Consider the following 16667-nt stretch of genomic DNA (forward strand, 5'->3'; position numbering starts at 1 on the left):
CTGCTGCCACCTGCTGGACGCAGGGAGAACTGCACTTCATGATGAAACAGTCCAATGGTGTGAAAGGAAAGCTGCAAAGAGCCGAGTCTCGAGTTTATGATGATTGTTTCTATTAAACAACATCAGAAGATTTCAGACCAAAACAGTCACAAGCTGCTCACAAGTGAGCCGTAAACTTAATAATTAATAAGTGTCGCAGTAGCAGCTGGGACAGGTGTTAATCATTTAAAGACAACAAACACATGTGCATGCTCATTCACATGATTTATACAGCCTGTTTTCCTCCTGTAGACCTGAGGAAGGATTGCTCCTGAGAAACCTGTTCACTGTGTTATCGCTGTGTTCACAGACTGGAGTCCAAACATCAGAGATCAGTTTTATTCTCGTGTAAAGTGTCATGTGACCCTTCAGATCTGAGTCACTGCAGCTCCCTGCACTTTGGTACCTCTCAGTCTTCACGGTTTTGTCTGCAGGCTTAAATTACCTCCAAAAACCCAAACGCGTGTTCTAATGTCACAGCCTCCCCTCCAGCAGGTGGCGACACACACACGCCGTTTGTGCTCCTCGGTCAAAACTACAGAAGAGGAAAACAATAATGATGCGGACACAAAGAGATTTTTGCAGATTTTTGGTGAGCTTGTAAAACGAGCGAGAGGCTGCAGCTTCAACCGGAGAAGCGACTCTTCTTCTCCTCCTTCTCCTTCTTCTTCTGTGAATTCACAGCAGCTGCAGCAGCTCATGGTGAGTCCGGGTTTGTTTGTCACGTTGTACTGATGGAGGAGAAGAGAGGAGCAGCTCCCTTTTTCTCCATCCTGCAGCCTAAACGCGGCTAAAATCTGCAGAAAAGTAAACGGAGTCTGGTCGGAGCGGAGCAGCAGAGGCGTGAGGAGAGCTCTGCTCCTGCAGGAGGTTAAAGCTGGTGATCAGGGAGGACTGGAGATGCTGTCACGTGGTTCGTGCAGGCTGCATGTGGAGAAATCAGCTGTTAAATCACTGCACGGTGGCGGGTTTCAGGTGTCACCAGGCGGGTTTTTTAAAGGACACTTTAGTGGTTTTAATGCAGGCTCGTCTGTTTCACATGCTTCTGTTTTCCTTTACCTTGCAGTTACTTCCCACAATCAATTCATGATGCAAATAAAGAGGTAAAATGAGTAACACACCACACTTTCAGTCTGATGTCGTTGTGTGCAGTCTTTGCTTCTGCACACCTTTGGTGGCTCGGACAGGGAAATATTAGTTATTAATGTTAAACAGACAGTGATGTCTTAATTGATGTGAATGAATTTGTGTGGATCCTGTAGACCAATGTAATACAGACTTAGTGCGATAACAGACTGCGCCTTGTTTTTGTGGATATTGTTGAGTTATAAACAGATCGAATGAGCCTCCGGGTCCTGGTTTTGTGTCTGGACTTTGGTCTCTGGGGTTTAATCCAGGTGTTAGAGTATAGATCAAATGTATTAAATAAAACTGTTCTTAGACCTGAAACTGGTCTGATGAGATCTAGATTTTTTATATTTTCCAAATAAAAGCCGCTCCACAGTCTCAGTAGTAATCTAGTCCAGGGATCCGCAGGTCTCAGAGGAGTATTTTTTAGGTCCTGAACCGGGTCTGGAGTTTCCTGTCACGTTTCTTCTGAATCCAGGTTCCTCAGGGGGAGTGGGTTTCTAGCTGCTCAGCAGTGCCGCTGTTCTGAGAAATCGTCCTACACGTATTATAATTTGACAGCGACTTATGACTAATCCAAACCATAACCATAATAAGTGTTCACAATGGGTTAAAAATTATGTAAATTTGGGAGTTGTGTTACGCGAATGCGCAGAAACAACGGGTAGGATGATTTGTGAGGTAGGATAGATTCCCAGTCCCCCCGAAAACGATGTACTGGGAGTTCAATGTTCTCACTGGCTTTAGTGAGCCTTGAACCCCGGTTAGCTATCGAGCTGGTGGGTAACAGACGTCTCCGAAAACGTCGGAGCGCTTTTACAAATATATGATGTCTTGATAAACCGAGCAGATATTTGAAGTTTACACAGCTACATTCTCGCCTGAAAATATTTTAAATGTTTATTTTGTGACCCAGACAGAGTAATAAGAGTAATATTAAAACTAAGTAGCTGCCGCCATTGTTGGAAACTGGAATTGGCTGGGCCGCGCTAGGAATTCTGGGATAGGTTGGGCCACGATGGATACACCCGACCCATCCTTCAAATCTGGGGAAATGAAGGATGCATTTGTCGGCCGCGTTTGGAGGAGTCTTCGAATTTGGACAGCCTTCGTCGCTGTGACAGAATCGGCCTACAAATGGGGCCCCTGAATTTCTTCTTCTTCAGAGTTTAACGGCAGCTGGCATCCTTGTATATGCAGTGCTGCCATCTTCTGTTTCAGTCCGTTATTACACTTAAATCCTGCTGCTTATTCCTGCGTCTTTCAGGATCTTACAAAGCTTCAAACGTCGAGTCGTCTATTAAATTAGTCGTTGACAATTTTGATAGTCGACGTAATCGTGACTAGTCGACTAATCGTGGCAGCCCTACTTAGCATTATTTTAGTGAAATATCCAAGGCCTTCCCTGGATGGGAGCATTTGATGCTCTAAAACTTGTGTATACCTTTCTGCACTCATGGTTACAGATGTGCAAGTGTTCAATTCCAAAGGCACTAATGGACTCCTGTACCCTCAGAGGCTTTTGAACTGAGTGCTGATAACAGGCTGGATGGTCCCGCTCCTCCTTAGTCCGAGGGACACGGCGTCCATATTTTCCAGAAATAATTTAAAAATGTTGATACTGCTGACCTCAGATCAGTTTTTCCACTGTCTCAGTCCAGCTTTGGCTCAGAGATTTGTGGGTCTGAACATCACAGGCATCCAATTTTTGGCCTTGTCCACTGCACACAGAGATTTCTTCAGATTATCTGATGATATTACGGACTGCAGATGATGGAATATTTATGTTGAGCAGCATTATTCTGAAAGTGTAACTCTGAAGAGTGAAACGCGGCCCCTCTGCGAGGCTCTTTTTATACCCAAACATGTCACTGACATGTTCCCAGTTAAATCTGACTGGTTGCAAAATGTTCAGAATATTAGATGAAATAGTAAAATGTCTCAGTCTAAACAGTTTATTCACTGTTGTGAATAAAATCTGGGTTTATGATATTTCTAAGTCATTGCATTCTGTTTTTATTTACATTTCACTTTTTAGGGTTTGTAGTGCAGACTAACAGCTGCTACAGACAACCCAGTGGTATGAGTGTTACAGGAAAAGCACTGTACTGTAATATAGTATTAAAAGGGCTAAAGGATGTGGGTACTTTGGTCAGTAGGGCTGGAAAATATGTCTTATATTAATAAAGTTTAGCCTGTTTGAAGCCAAAAAAGACTCTGGATAATCTGCTCAGGTAAGCACAACACAGAGCAGTCTGCTGGTGCCACACACAGCTCTGCAGGCTGCGATGCTCTGAGGGGGGCACCGTCAGAATAATGTGGACCAACCAGTAACGTGGGCTACTCCAGTTTGTGTTGGTGCTGGTCTTTCGCGATGAACACAGAAGACGAATCCTCTTTGTAGTAAAACCGAGTGAGATCTCTGATGATGAACTCTTTTCAGGTTTGTGTGTTTCTTGTTTGTTTGTCAGTCTGAAGAGGCTGCAGGAGCAGAGCGAGCCCCGGATGAGGAGGAGGGGGAGGAAGGGGAGGAGGGGGGAGGAAGAGGAGGAAAAGTGGAGGGAGGTGAAGAAGGTGACGGAGGAGGAGGACGGGGCAGATTTCCCATGGACACCATGAGCGCTCCGGTTTACTGTGTCTGCAGGAAACCAGATATCAACTGCTTCATGATGTAACACACTTTATTTATTTATCTGTAAACAATAAACAAACAAACACAGCTGTTAACCCTAACCTGTCTGTCTGTGTGTCCGTCAGAGGGTGCGACAGCTGCACGGAGTGGTTTCATGGAGACTGTATTGGAGTTTCGGAGAAGGCAGCCAAAGCCATCAGAGTGTGGTACTGCCCGCCCTGCAGAAGTCAGTGTCCCTCCTCTCTGAGCTGGAAGAAAACATAATGTGTATTAGTCCACTGATAAAAATAGACCTCTGAATATTTGCTTTAAGACTGAATTCATTTACAGAAATCCTCTTTAAACTAGCTTAAAGGGGATTTTTTATAGTTTTTCTCATTTTGTGTCATATATACACTGCTCAAAGGTTTAGCATCAAACCTCTGGGATATGGATGTGGTCACTTAAGGAGCAGAAGAGGTCGTGAATCAGTTTCAGCTGCTCTGGTGTTAATCAGAATCAGAGAGACTTTATTTATCCCCAAGGGGCAACTAAGAAACTAATGAAACTAACAACAGGTGTACTAGAGGAGCTATCGTTTGTTCCGTGGTGTCCCAAAATAAACAGTTTATGGCAATATTTTTTAATCGTTTTGATGGTCACTGTAGAATTTCTTAAAGTTCTCTCTTTCTCTTATATTTTCATATAACCACACTACAGACGGACAAGCGACTGTTTTTATGCGTTGTCGTTACCAACAACGATGGCTCTGCCATCCGCTTGTTTATTTTCCACATAGACCTTTCACAATAAAGCTGAAGATCCTGTTGAGATTTTTCAAAATAAACTGAATCATGTGAAATAGTATGCAGAGTGTTTACAGATGAGACGCTAAAAAGAGCCGTCATGTGCTAAAAAATAAACCTTAGAACAGGCTTTCCCCGCAGCACGAGTAATAAATACTCACAAAGAAAACTTGACTCCAGGCACACGACGCCCAGCTGAAAACTCTTCACGCAAGTCGAGTTGCCCAGTTCACAGAATTTACAGAAAATGTAAAATTTTTGTGATAAATCTCGTTGTTGGGACAATAAATGTCTTATATTGGGATATGAGATTTTGGTCGTATCGCACAGCCCTAATCTGGACCCTACAGAAGTTGCACATTTAATACGTGCCATTGCCAGAAGGTCTGCTGTGACTCCCAGCACAGTCTCAGGAGCATGGAGGAGATTCCAGGAGACTTACAGTGACTCTCAGAGAGCTGGATAGGGACTAGAAACCCATCAGCAGCACCGGTATCTGCTCCTTTGTGCACGGAGGAACAGGATGGGCACTGTCAGAGCTACAAAATGACTTCCTGTAGAGCACTGGTGTCAATGTCTGAGGCTCCTGCACTCACTGCTTATCAGTGATGGTCTGTGGAGTCTTATCCATGGAGGGATGCACAGACCTCTACAGGCCATTAAATCCTTGGACCCACTGTCAGACCCTACAGTGGTGCAGGGGATCCTGGGTTCCTCTTACTGCACGACAATGCCCAACCTCATGTGGTGAGAGCATGCAGGCAGCTCCAGGAGGATGAATGAATTGATACCATTGACTGTCCCTATATTTGACTGACATAAATCCATTAGGACACCTCTGGGACATCATGCTTCTGCCCATCTGCCAGGTTGCACTTCAGACTGTCCAGGAGATCAGTGATGTCCGGGTCCAGATCTGAGAGGACACCCCCCCCCCAATCCTTTTTTTTCCTTACACATTACCCAGTTTTATCAGATATCCAGCACCATAATTTTTTCTCCCATTGACATCTGTTGTGTCTCCTATGACTTTTTTGTGCAGTGTATTTGAGATGGCCAATGTTCCACAGATGAGAAAAACTGGTTTGTACAGGACAAGCTGATCAAAAGAGCCACTTTAACGTGAAGGAGGTTTTTAAACTATAAATCCTGTAATGTTTCTCTAGTCTCAGAATAAAAACCTCGAGCTGTTGAAGAGCACAGTTGGTCCTCTTCAGGTGTTAAAGCTGTGATCTGTGCGTTGTGTTGTCTGCAGACAGAGACTCTTCGCTGGAGATTAAATACCGTCAGAAGAAGATGAAGGAGGAGAGAGAGTCGGAACCGGAGAGAGATGATAAAACTGATGGAGATGGAAGCTCCACCCCCCAGCAGAAGACTGACAAGAGGCGGGGCTCACAGGTACCCAAGAGATCACATGACACAGTTCAGCCAGCACTTTAACTGCTCAGGCTGGGGTTAGGCTGACTTACACCTCAGAGGGTCAAACTAACTTTTACCTGCTACTAGTTAAAGTATCTTAACCTTCAACTTCTTCCTTTCCGTATCCATCAGCTGACAATTTTAGCTGCTCTTACATATGAATTTTCAAACTTTTAAGTCCTTTAAGTGCTTAGGTTGAAGCTCCAGCCACAATCCGGGTTTTCGCGGGAGACTTGGAGTGTCGATGCCGTTCATACCGCTTCGGTTTCCTTGTTCGTTTTTCCAGATCAAGCGTTCGGCGAGGATGTGTGGAGAGTGTGACGCCTGCCTGAGGACGGAGGACTGCGCTCAGTGCGACTTCTGTAAAGACATGAAGAAGTTTGGAGGCCCGAACAAAATCAGACAGAAGTGCCGGCTCCGGCAGTGTGAGGTCCGAGCCCGGGTACGTGAATAAACCTCATTGTCATACAGTGAAAATGTGCGAGTGGAGGGAAATAAAAATCCCTGAAACTGAGGCAGACAGTGTGATCGATTTGTGTACGTGTGTGTGTGCGCGCTTTGTTTTACACTTACACATGTCATGTCTTCACAGCGCTACAGCCGGTGCTCATACATGAGAAAATTTAACAGTCAAAACCACAGCAGGTCACCAGTAGACAGTTTCGTTACATTTTTTTGTCTAATTGCAGAATACTAATAACATAGCTGGTTACTTTCTTATGAAGGGCCACAAGTGCCAAAATGACTTAAAGAACTCCATCATTAACCCTTTGAAGCCGGTCAGAGTGGGCACGCTCTTTTTTGTGTAACTATTTTTAAATCCCGGTAGCACTGCAACCGCATAAGCTAGCGCAATAATTTTCTTTGCATATGAAACCGGAGGAGTTGTACTTACATCTTATGCCATCAGCTTGTCCTCGGTCACGGTTTCCTTCCACATAAAGCTTTGCAAAAATTGCATAAAAAGCGCTTGCAGCAACAAAAACATAATATTCCAGAAACACGATTTGCCGATCCGATCAGCTGTTCGTAACACTTCCCACATTGAAACAGACGTCAGCGTGAATGATCGCATGTCCACCATTTCCTGCCCGAAACCGGAAGTGACGTCATTTTCGCGGAAAATTTAGTTTTTTACTTGTAGGCCTTAAGAGCCTATACTGGTGTTTTTATAAGTCATGTTTGACTTTATGCTTTTCTGAATAGTTTCTGGGATGCTTAGAACTCGAATTGCACAGCTGGAAATAGTTTATTTTGATGCACCTGCTGTTTTCTTTGCAAATTTGCATCATAGGATTGTTTTTCGTTTTTCCTGCAGTGTATATAAAAATTGGTGTATCTCAAAAATAAAACTATGAAGACACTCAAAATAAATTTCCTGTTGTAAACTATTTTTTGCAACTTTTTTGTATTTAAAGTTTTGAGGGATAAACCTCTTAAATTTCTCCAAGTAGAAATATATGTAAAAAAAAAACAAAAACGATTTTCAATTTTTTTGTAGTTTATTGCACTTTTTTGCAATTAATGTAGTTACTATGGACTTAATGCATACATATTATTAAAATATGGGCTATAACAGTTGTATTGATGTATAGCAACTTGAAATGCTCCCAAAAATGGCACTACAGCATGTAAAAATATAAAGTAAGCTCTGGCGGACTTGGTTCTATGGTAGGTCTTAAAGGGTTAACTAACTTATTAAATGTATCATATATTAAGTAAATATATACATAATTCATTCAATTTTAATTTGTTACTTTTAAATATTCTATTTATGAACCGTCTTTATCATAATTAATAGCAGGTCTAATTAATATAATTTATTATAATAATGCAACCAACCTCTTACTCAATGTGCACTACCAAAGATTACATTGTACCTTATATTGCACCTGCTCCTTTGCAATGCACCTTACAGCATATATAACTTGTATACAGGTGTATATATCTATGTATCTTTTATCTTTTATTCTAAAGCAATTTTAATGTAAAAAAATCTACATACTGCTAATGGAGAGATGCCGAACTGCCTTTCATTGTTCTTGTCTTCTTCTTCTTATCTTCTTATTATCTTATCTTATCATTTAATAAATTATTAGATTTTTATTTCCAATTAAAATGAATTAAATACATATTTAATTAATTATGTATTTATCTAAGTAATTGCTGTCACAATTAATCCGTTAATTAATAATTTTTAATTGTCATTAATTATTGACATATTTAATTAATTATTTACTGATGTATTTGATTAATTCATTTTGGCACTCTTGGCCCACCATAGTAAATACATTACTGCAGCCTGACTGGGACTGATGAATCGTCATGTTGCTGAGCTTTGGCTGCACGCAGTCTTGGCAGCAGCGATCCTTCATATTTGCTTTTGTAAATGAGTGAGTCAGGCCGTAAACACTGACCAGCACAGGGTAGCAGAGGAATGACACATTTAAAAGAGGTTCAAGAGTTCAAGGTACACTGTATAACTGAAACTGTAAAGTCAGGGCAAAAGCTTTAGCCTTGCAAATCTTTGTAAATGATTTCATGGTTTCAAGAACTTTTTAAAGCGTCTTTTTTTCAGGTTCAAGTTGTGGTAGGAAATTGATCCAGTTCTTTTTTTAAGACTTGAGGGAGAAAAAGACAAAAAATGTTGGAGACTTTCAGTCAAACTACAGACACAGGTAGTTCAGCTGCAAGCTGGGTGTTTATTTAACCCAGGCGATCACAAAGTCACATTAAAACAACAAAGGAAGGAAAAAGTCGAGGTTAGCAAATAGCTGTGTCCATAAAGAAGGTCAGCTGAACAGAGCACTGCTCAGAAAAAGATAACAAAAGAAGAACTGGTCTAACCAGAAGAGCGAGGACTGAACGCAGCAAAGGAACGCCTGTTAAACACAAAGGGGAAAAACCACAGAGACAATAACTAAACTCGGTACACAGATCCCCCACCCCCCGTGCTGTCACAGCGAGTGGTTTGGTCCATTTGCTACCCCTCTGCATTTTAACCAGCTCCACCCTCTATTTCCTGTTTTGTTCAACCAGGAAGGACTGGAGCAGCACACAGGTAACTCTGACAAAAGGTAGTTAATGCTGGTTATTTAAATCAATGACAGAACAAATCAAATATGCACATCAGAGTTTTGTAGTTTCCTAAAATGTTAATCAAACAGGTGAAATGTATACTGCAGCACTTTGGTAACTGCTAGAAAAGTTCCCTTTAAATGTGGAAATGATGCAGCAGAATTCATCTTTGATTTCCATGTTGCATCTAGTTAGAGGATGAATATTACAGAATTTTTATTTCACATAAATGGTTCGTATTTCCTGGTTTTTCTGTTGTTGGGCTTCTTTGCTTTAGGGGTGATGGATCTACAATCTTATAGTCACTGTAGATCTGAGGATTCATTCTGGAGCAGGTGGGCAAATCATTTTCCCAAGTGGCCACATGAGAAACCAGAGAATTTCAAAGATATGCAAAGTTGTTGCTGTTTTTCCTGTAGTTTAATTATTTTATCTGCAGATTTTCAGGTTTTTTCTGTTCTTCGGGGAGAGAACTCTAGCCTTTTTAAGCTTGACCAGTTGATTTCAAAGTTTGGTTCAATGTCTGAGCTGGGAATGCAAAGCACGGCAGACAGGTGACTGTTGCTGAGAGCATCTGTATCAGGATTTGTTAAGCTTCCTCAGTGAAAATGTTTGTTTACATTTAAAGGTGGATCTTAGCTTTAAGAGAGCTAACATCTTCTGAGTATGTGTCCTTATGTGTGCAAAGTTCTCCTCTTTGAGAGAAGAATAAAAATCTGACTTGAAGTGCTCTGCTAGCAGCGAATCAGACTGCAGGTCACTGAGTTCACTGGATGCATGATCAACACTGCAGCTGAGGACAATTCACTTGTAACTGTTTTGAAGTCTTCAGATTGCCTTGAAAACTCATCATGCAGGACTCCTAACATACATGAGTACCATCTGAAGCGATAAGCTGATGTTATGGCTTCTTTCACTGTTGGCATGTCTCTGATGAGAAACTTTTTTTATGAAAGCCTTCATCGGCCTGTACATTGTATGTGTGCTTACAGTGCTGTATTTAGTCCATTCATGCATACATGTCAACAGCAAATTCAAGATCTGCCTTATGTTCTGTGTCTGAGAGCTCTGGAGTGTCCTTTCTTTTCACAAAACCCTCTTTTTTGCCCTTTGCCCAGGCTGAGCCACCTGATAGCGATGCGGTAGCTTATATCACTATCGCCTTATGCTGCTCTAAAAGTGCAACTGCCTGTCTGTGGTTCAGTGCGCCTGCCCTGATGTAGTTAACTATTTTGGTTAACACATTAGCAGCATGGTTAATTTTTAGTGCTGGTTACTCAACACCTGGTGGTGTGTACTGCACTGCAGAAATGCCAATTTCAGTCACTCTGTCTCGCATCCACACCTTCCAGCTTGTTCCATTTCAGCCTATCCAAGCGTGTAGTTACCTGTGTGGGAAAAAACACTCCCTGTCAGAGTTCCTGTCGAGTCACGTATCTCATAAACGTCCAGTGCATTTACAGCAAAGCTGCATTTGCTTGCATACACTAACATATGTAAATTCTTTTTTTTTTTGCCTTCAAAATAAAAGCACCAAAGTTGTGTTATAGTTTCCCACAAAACTGTAAAAAAAAAAAAAAATCATTAAGGCATTATCTAATGGAGAGTTGATCAAAGACTGTTTGGTGGTTTAAATGGCACAAACTACATGATTATTTAATTATTTAAAATTTGAATCCCATTTCCCTTTGATGGCACACGTGGCTGCTGGTCCATACGATGCCCGGGTCTGATCTAGGAGCAGATCTCTGCACTTGGCAGTCATCTCAAAATCCCTCTGGGCATTTATTTGAACAGTTCTCTTGAAGAATTATATAAATTAACTTTAATTTCACAAGTAACCTGGATTTTTTTTTTAAAGCTTCTATAAAATCATTATTCAAACCTGATTTTAAAGAAGCTGCTAAAAGTTTTCCGACTTTGACCCTGAAATGCATTCTTCTCCCACCATCTTTGCTGTTACACAGTTCTCCTATAGTTTTCAGATTCTTTGAGTAAAACATTAAAGCGCTTTGATTCGTCAGTAAGATGAAAAGAGTTACACATTGACATCAGTCCGTGTATCGATTACAACTGTGAGATTAAAGTTCTGGATCTTTGTCTCTGGTTACCGTAGCGATGGGGCTTTTTAGAGTGGAGGATGGTTGTTTCCCGCTCCATACTTTTGTTCTAGCTTTAGACGTTTCTCGCATGACATCATGCATGTAATGTTTGTGAGTGGTCCAACATGTTGGACTTGATACAAGCACTCATAGCAAGGGAAAAATGTGTATTCTTAGACTGGTTGGCAAGTGATTCCTGGGCTTTGAGTAGTCGGTAAGAAAAATACTTTATAAATACAGGTATATATGACAAGAAAGGCATAATGTGTCACCTTTAACAAGGGATTCAAATTGATGGTGAACTGCTAACTCGTTCTGATTGTTAAAGATGTCCGTTAGACAGATGTCCGTTATTGCTGTGCTAATGATGCTGTTTACTCTGCATATGTTCTCTGAGCAGAAGATGCTTCGGGTCAAGGATGAGGAGATGAGTCGCAGCGGTGCCAGGGGGCGGAGCCTGTCGAGAAAAGGGCCGGGGCATCACACTGAAGAGGAGGAAGATGACGAGGAGGAGGGTTTCAGTGAGAGTGAGCTGGAGCTGTACGAGCAATACAAAGCTGCCGGATACAGAGACCTGGTCAGTGTGTGCAGGTGTTTCCAACCAATCAGCTGCCAGGCAGGCACTTTCTGTGTGCGTGACACGTCTTCTTGTTGCAGGTGTGGCACAGTGAAGAGGATGATGCTCAGTCCGACTCTCTGAGGAAGAAGGCGGTGAAGGTGAAACACGTGAAGAGACACGAGAAGAAGCCGGAGAAGAAGGTGAGAGCGGTTAGATCACCTGACCACAGATGTCACTTATGATGTCACTAACACACCCGTCCTCGTGCAGAAGTCCGTGTCTGTTCCTAAAGAGGAGGCAAAGCCTCGGCGCCACAAAGTGAAGCAGCGTCACAGAGAGCGTGTGCGGCACAGTGAGCGAGCGGGAGAGGGTGGAGTAAAAGAAGTAGGCGGAGCTTTGAGGCAGTGTCTGGGTCCAGGATGCATCGAGCCGGCGAGGGCCAACTCCAAATACTGCTCCGAGGAGTGCGGCATGAAGCTCGCCGCCAAGTGAGTCTGAGATCATCTAAATGTTCATGTGAACACGACACGGCTGACACGGCAAGCCCGCCAGAGAATTCAGCAGTTTCTAAATTCAGCAGTTCTATGCTGAAGTTAGAAAGCTTGTATCAAGTCAGCTACCATATCTAATTGGACCGTTGAGTCCATTAACCCTTTTTACACGTGAAAAAAGAAGTGCATACTATTTGTTCCAAACACAAACTGGCAGGTTATTTCTGAAATACAAAACTTTGGTCATCTTTCCAGAGGTGAAACACGTCCATTGCCGCCATTGATTGTTTTTTTTTCTGGTCAGTCACTTTGCTGTGCAGCAGCTCTGAGAAGGTGAGAGGACTTGCCTAATGTGAATTTGACTGGCTTCCCATTCTTCTCACACAGTTTCTAACAGCATCCAGCTCAGCTGCTTAGCATAGATCTGACTATTCGAGAGCATATTATGCTCACCGCTTTGGTTTTGGTGGTGATATCGTCACAGGTACCGCTGTAGTAAATGATAGGTGTTGCTATTCAGAGAAAACCTCTGCATCATCCCTGATTGAAGAGAAGTTAAACCAAAAGGGAAGAAACTGCCAAGATTTTTTTCTCCAAGGTTTTCTCCAGAGTCTCATGAAGCTGTTGCAGCATCTCCTTGCTGTATAATCCGATATTCTGTGCTTCTGCAGGTAAAAAAGATTGGTGGTAAAAACCGCCAAAATTGTGCACGACCACCCGAGATGGCACCAAAATGTGATTTGTGCCAGCACTTCTAGTGCTGTGTATTAGGTGCCGTGTACACCTTATTACTGTGTACTCTGGGGTTTCACCCAGGACCTCAAACTTATGCAGAAAGCAAACATGACATTGTCTGTTAACTTGGTGTAATTTGGTTTCTCAGAACCAGTACATGTTTCTGAAATCTGTTGGTTCTTTGACGCCTCGTCTCTGTCTCTCAGTCGCATCTATGAGATCCTGCCTCAGAGGATCCAGCAGTGGCAGCAGAGTCCCTGCATTGCCGAGGAGATTGGACGCAGACAGCTGGAGCGGATCAGGAAAGAGCAGCAGGCGGCGAGGATGCGTCTCACGCTGATGGAGAAACGCTTCCATGAGCTAGAAGGCATCATCGCCAATGCCAAACTTCAGCAAGTCCAACAGCACGAGGAGGTCTGTGGCAACCGCAGCCACCCAGTGCACTCCGCTGTTAGTGTGATCAGCTGTTAGTTAGTCTCCTCTCTCTGTTTGTCTCTGCAGGTGACTGAGGGTGACGGTGACGACACAGACTTTCAGATCTTCTGTGTTTCCTGCAGTCACCCCGTCAATCCGAAGGTGGCTCTGCGTCATATGGAGCGATGCTACGCTAAGGTTAGCTTAAAGAAACAGGAAGTGTGTCCACCTGGGGTCTGTACTGGATATGAATTACAGCTGCCTTAATGAGGTGATCAAACAGGAAATTAATAACAGCGATGTGGGAACAAAGGCCACAATAAACCAGTGAAATTCAGTGACAGCTGGAAAAATGACCTTTAGCAAATTCACCCAATGCTGCTGTTCAAATCTTCTGTTTAAAAGAGCTACTCATCTGGAGTTTAATAATAAATGAGGATAATAAGTTCTCCCTAAAAGATTATTGATGCAACCTAGCACCCCTGAGGTCCTCCACTTTTAACACCATTGGTCTAAGTCTGCACATGAAGTCAGAATATTAGCAGGCATATGGTGGTTATGGCACAGCAGCTAGTTTTACATCCCCTGGCATGACAGTCAGCTGTTCTGAGGTAAATTGTGGGTAATGTAGGCACCAAGGAAAACTGTTTAATCTGATCTTTCTGTTTCTTTGTCCGACAGTATGAGAGTCAAACATCGTTTGGTTCCATGTATCCAACACGCATAGAGGGGTAAGACCGTGCACCTGTCCGTCCCTCGTGTCTTTACCTGTTCCTCTGTTTGTGTCTCATCTCTCTCTGTCTCTCTCAGAGCCACCAGGTTATTCTGCGATGTCTACAACCCTCAAAGTAAGACGTACTGTAAGCGGCTGCAGGTTTTATGTCCTGAACACTCCAGAGATCCAAAGGTTTGTTTATGTCTACAGAAAACAACTTATGACTCGATCAAGGCTTTAATCCGCTGCTCTTTTCCTCCCTTTCTTAAACTCAATGAAGAACTTTTTTTTATTTTAGCAAATGTCTGTGGGGCTCTAAAATATTATGTTGGTGTGCTCTTACATAACTTGTCAGCTGTGGATATTTAAAACATGTCTCTGTTCAGGTTAACTTACTGTCTCAAGTCTTTAAAGGACATAACATCAGAAATTGGATGCTGCACAGTTTTAATGTGGCATGTGGTCCTGAGTCTGGACTCAGAGTCTGGAGAAGAGTACAAAGTCAGGATTGGTTGGTCCTGGCTTTGGGCTCAGAGACTCAGATGTTCCTGACGCTTTATTGACTCTGGAGTCTTTGGTCCTGACTCTGGAGACAGTCAGGCAGAGTCTGGTTCTGACTCTGAGCTAGCTGATCCCGACTCTGGTCCTGACTCTGGACTAGCTGGTGCTGACTCTGGTCCTGGCTCTGGACTCAAAGTCAGGCAGACATTTTCCTGATTCTTTGTTATTGACTTCCTGTTGCAGGTCCCAGCAGACGAGGTGTGCGGATGTCCTCTGGTCAAAGATGTGTTTGAGCCAACCGGCGAGTTCTGTCGGGTGTCTAAGAGGAAGTGCAACAAGCATTACTGCTGGGAGAAACTTCGCCGGGCCGAAGTCGACCTGGAGAGAGTCCGAGTGGTATCTCTATTCATACAAACTTTATTTAGTGCCTCGTCATTAACATTAAGACACACCTGGACTTTTCTAACTCTCTCTTTGTCTCTGTCAGTGGTATAAACTGGACGAGCTATTCGAGCAGGAGAGGAATCTGAGGACCGCCATGACCAACCGAGCCGGTTTATTGGCTCTGATGTTGCACCAGACCATCCAGCACGACCCAATCACCACTGACCTGCGCTCTGCCAAGGACAGGTAGACAGGTGACGTCAGGCAGACGTTTTCCTGGATGAGTTTAACGCTCGTTTGCAGTTTTATTGTGGAAATTTGTGGGAAGGTGAGTCAGAGCAATGTTTCATTCACAAGTGAACAAAAAACAAGAGAGATTTGATTCTGACTCCAGCCTCATTCAAACTCAGACCTCATCTGATTTTAGGAAGTCAAACCGTTTTTATATTTCATATTCACACTACAAATGTAGGAAACCTGAGCTCATGGATGGACACTCAACTAAACCTTCTGCTTAGGTAACGCTGCCATGAAAGCTGGATCTCAGCTTAGCTTTGTGGGCAGTTGTATCCTCACTGTTAGTTTTAATAAGCTGGGGATGACTGGACACACAAATATGATCACATTTGATCCTGAATGAGCCATGATGTCTACATGAGGTGCTTATGTGTCCTCCTCGTCCTGGAAAGCTGCTCTCATTCAGTTTAACCTACAAGTATTATACTACCCACATCCGACCAATCTGAAATGTGGCTGTGCTTTGGAAATGTGTCTTAAGGTTGATGATGAAACACTACATGTTCACTAAAGATGCACACATTTTATAAATCTCTAAGTCATCTTGTTACAACTCATTCCTCCTGGTTTCTTTTTACAATGTGAGCCTGTTGCAGTTCAAATAAAAATTGTGTAAATATCAGTTTAAACTTTCCCCCATAGGATCATCAAAAAAAGTAAGCATAGAAGAAAAAAAATCAAATGCTAGCCAAAAAAAAGATAGATTCTGTGACTTGATTGGCTCTTGTTTCAGTCTAAGTGAATAAACAGCCAATCGGGTAAGCATAGGAAATAAATTTTAAGCACAAAGAGCTGAAGTCAAGTGAAATTAATTAATTAAATAAATAAAAAGAAATGTCCTGATAAAGAACTCTTGGTTGTATATTGATAAAAGTCAAACTTTTCTGTGTGACTTTAATTTCCCTCTGAGAGGAAACCCTTCATTTCGATCTCGATGTCTCGTTTTTTTATATCTGTTTTTATCCAAAGTGTTATCATTATGTTGTTGTTTGTTCAAAATGTTTCAATAAAGTTTGATATCTCATTATTTGTGCTGATTTTGAGCTTTTCTGTTCTCAGAGTGAATGCCACTGCATCACAACATTAAACTGGCTACCCAACATGTTTTTTTAATAGACTAATAAAATTTAATATATGCAACATCCATGAGAAAGATTTGAGGTAATCCAGAATTTATTGTAATTAAATTCAGTTTCATTTTATTTTATTAGGCAGAAGAAGAAAAAACCTATACATTATTGTAATTTTTAGTGTGAATAAAGGGCCACAGTATTATATTAGGTAAGACATAATAGGATTATTATTAAAATGAAACAGCAAAAAGGAAAAGTGTTTGTAAAACATAACCTACATTTTGAAGACGCTATTTGTTTTAAGCACATATGAAT

The 16667-nt window shown here is 42.2% G+C and overlaps 1 protein-coding gene across 1 annotated transcript; it reads left to right on the forward strand.

Moving 5' to 3' along the window:
- Positions 1-510: 510 nt before the first annotated feature.
- Positions 511-15812, forward strand: cxxc1a (CXXC finger protein 1a). The gene is made up of 14 exons (XM_085344346.1): positions 511-741; positions 3639-3838; positions 3925-4025; positions 5840-5982; positions 6290-6445; positions 11584-11760; positions 11841-11942; positions 12013-12230; positions 13175-13382; positions 13470-13580; positions 14064-14113; positions 14193-14289; positions 14842-14994; positions 15086-15812. The coding sequence occupies exons 1-14, from the start codon at positions 511-513 to the stop codon at positions 15230-15232; spliced, it is 2094 nt and encodes a 697-aa protein (XP_085200472.1). The 3' UTR covers positions 15233-15812.
- The last annotated feature ends 855 nt before the right edge of the window (positions 15813-16667 follow it).

This window comes from Diplotaxodon limnothrissa, linkage group LG20 (genome assembly GCF_057381915.1).
Source record: "Diplotaxodon limnothrissa isolate DT_005_m linkage group LG20, D_limnothrissa_male_GT1.1, whole genome shotgun sequence".
Taxonomy (NCBI): Eukaryota; Metazoa; Chordata; class Actinopteri; order Cichliformes; family Cichlidae; genus Diplotaxodon; species Diplotaxodon limnothrissa.

Bases quoted from the DNA above. Each gene is read 5' to 3' on its own strand.
- cxxc1a (XM_085344346.1), top strand. From the start codon at position 511: ATGTCACAGCCTCCCCTCCAGCAGGTGGCGACACACACACGCCGTTTG. The intron at 13,581-14,063 runs GTTAGCTTAAAG...TTTGTCCGACAG, and splicing joins TGGAGCGATGCTACGCTAAG to TATGAGAGTCAAACATCGTT. The intron at 14,290-14,841 runs GTTTGTTTATGT...TTCCTGTTGCAG, and splicing joins AACACTCCAGAGATCCAAAG to GTCCCAGCAGACGAGGTGTG.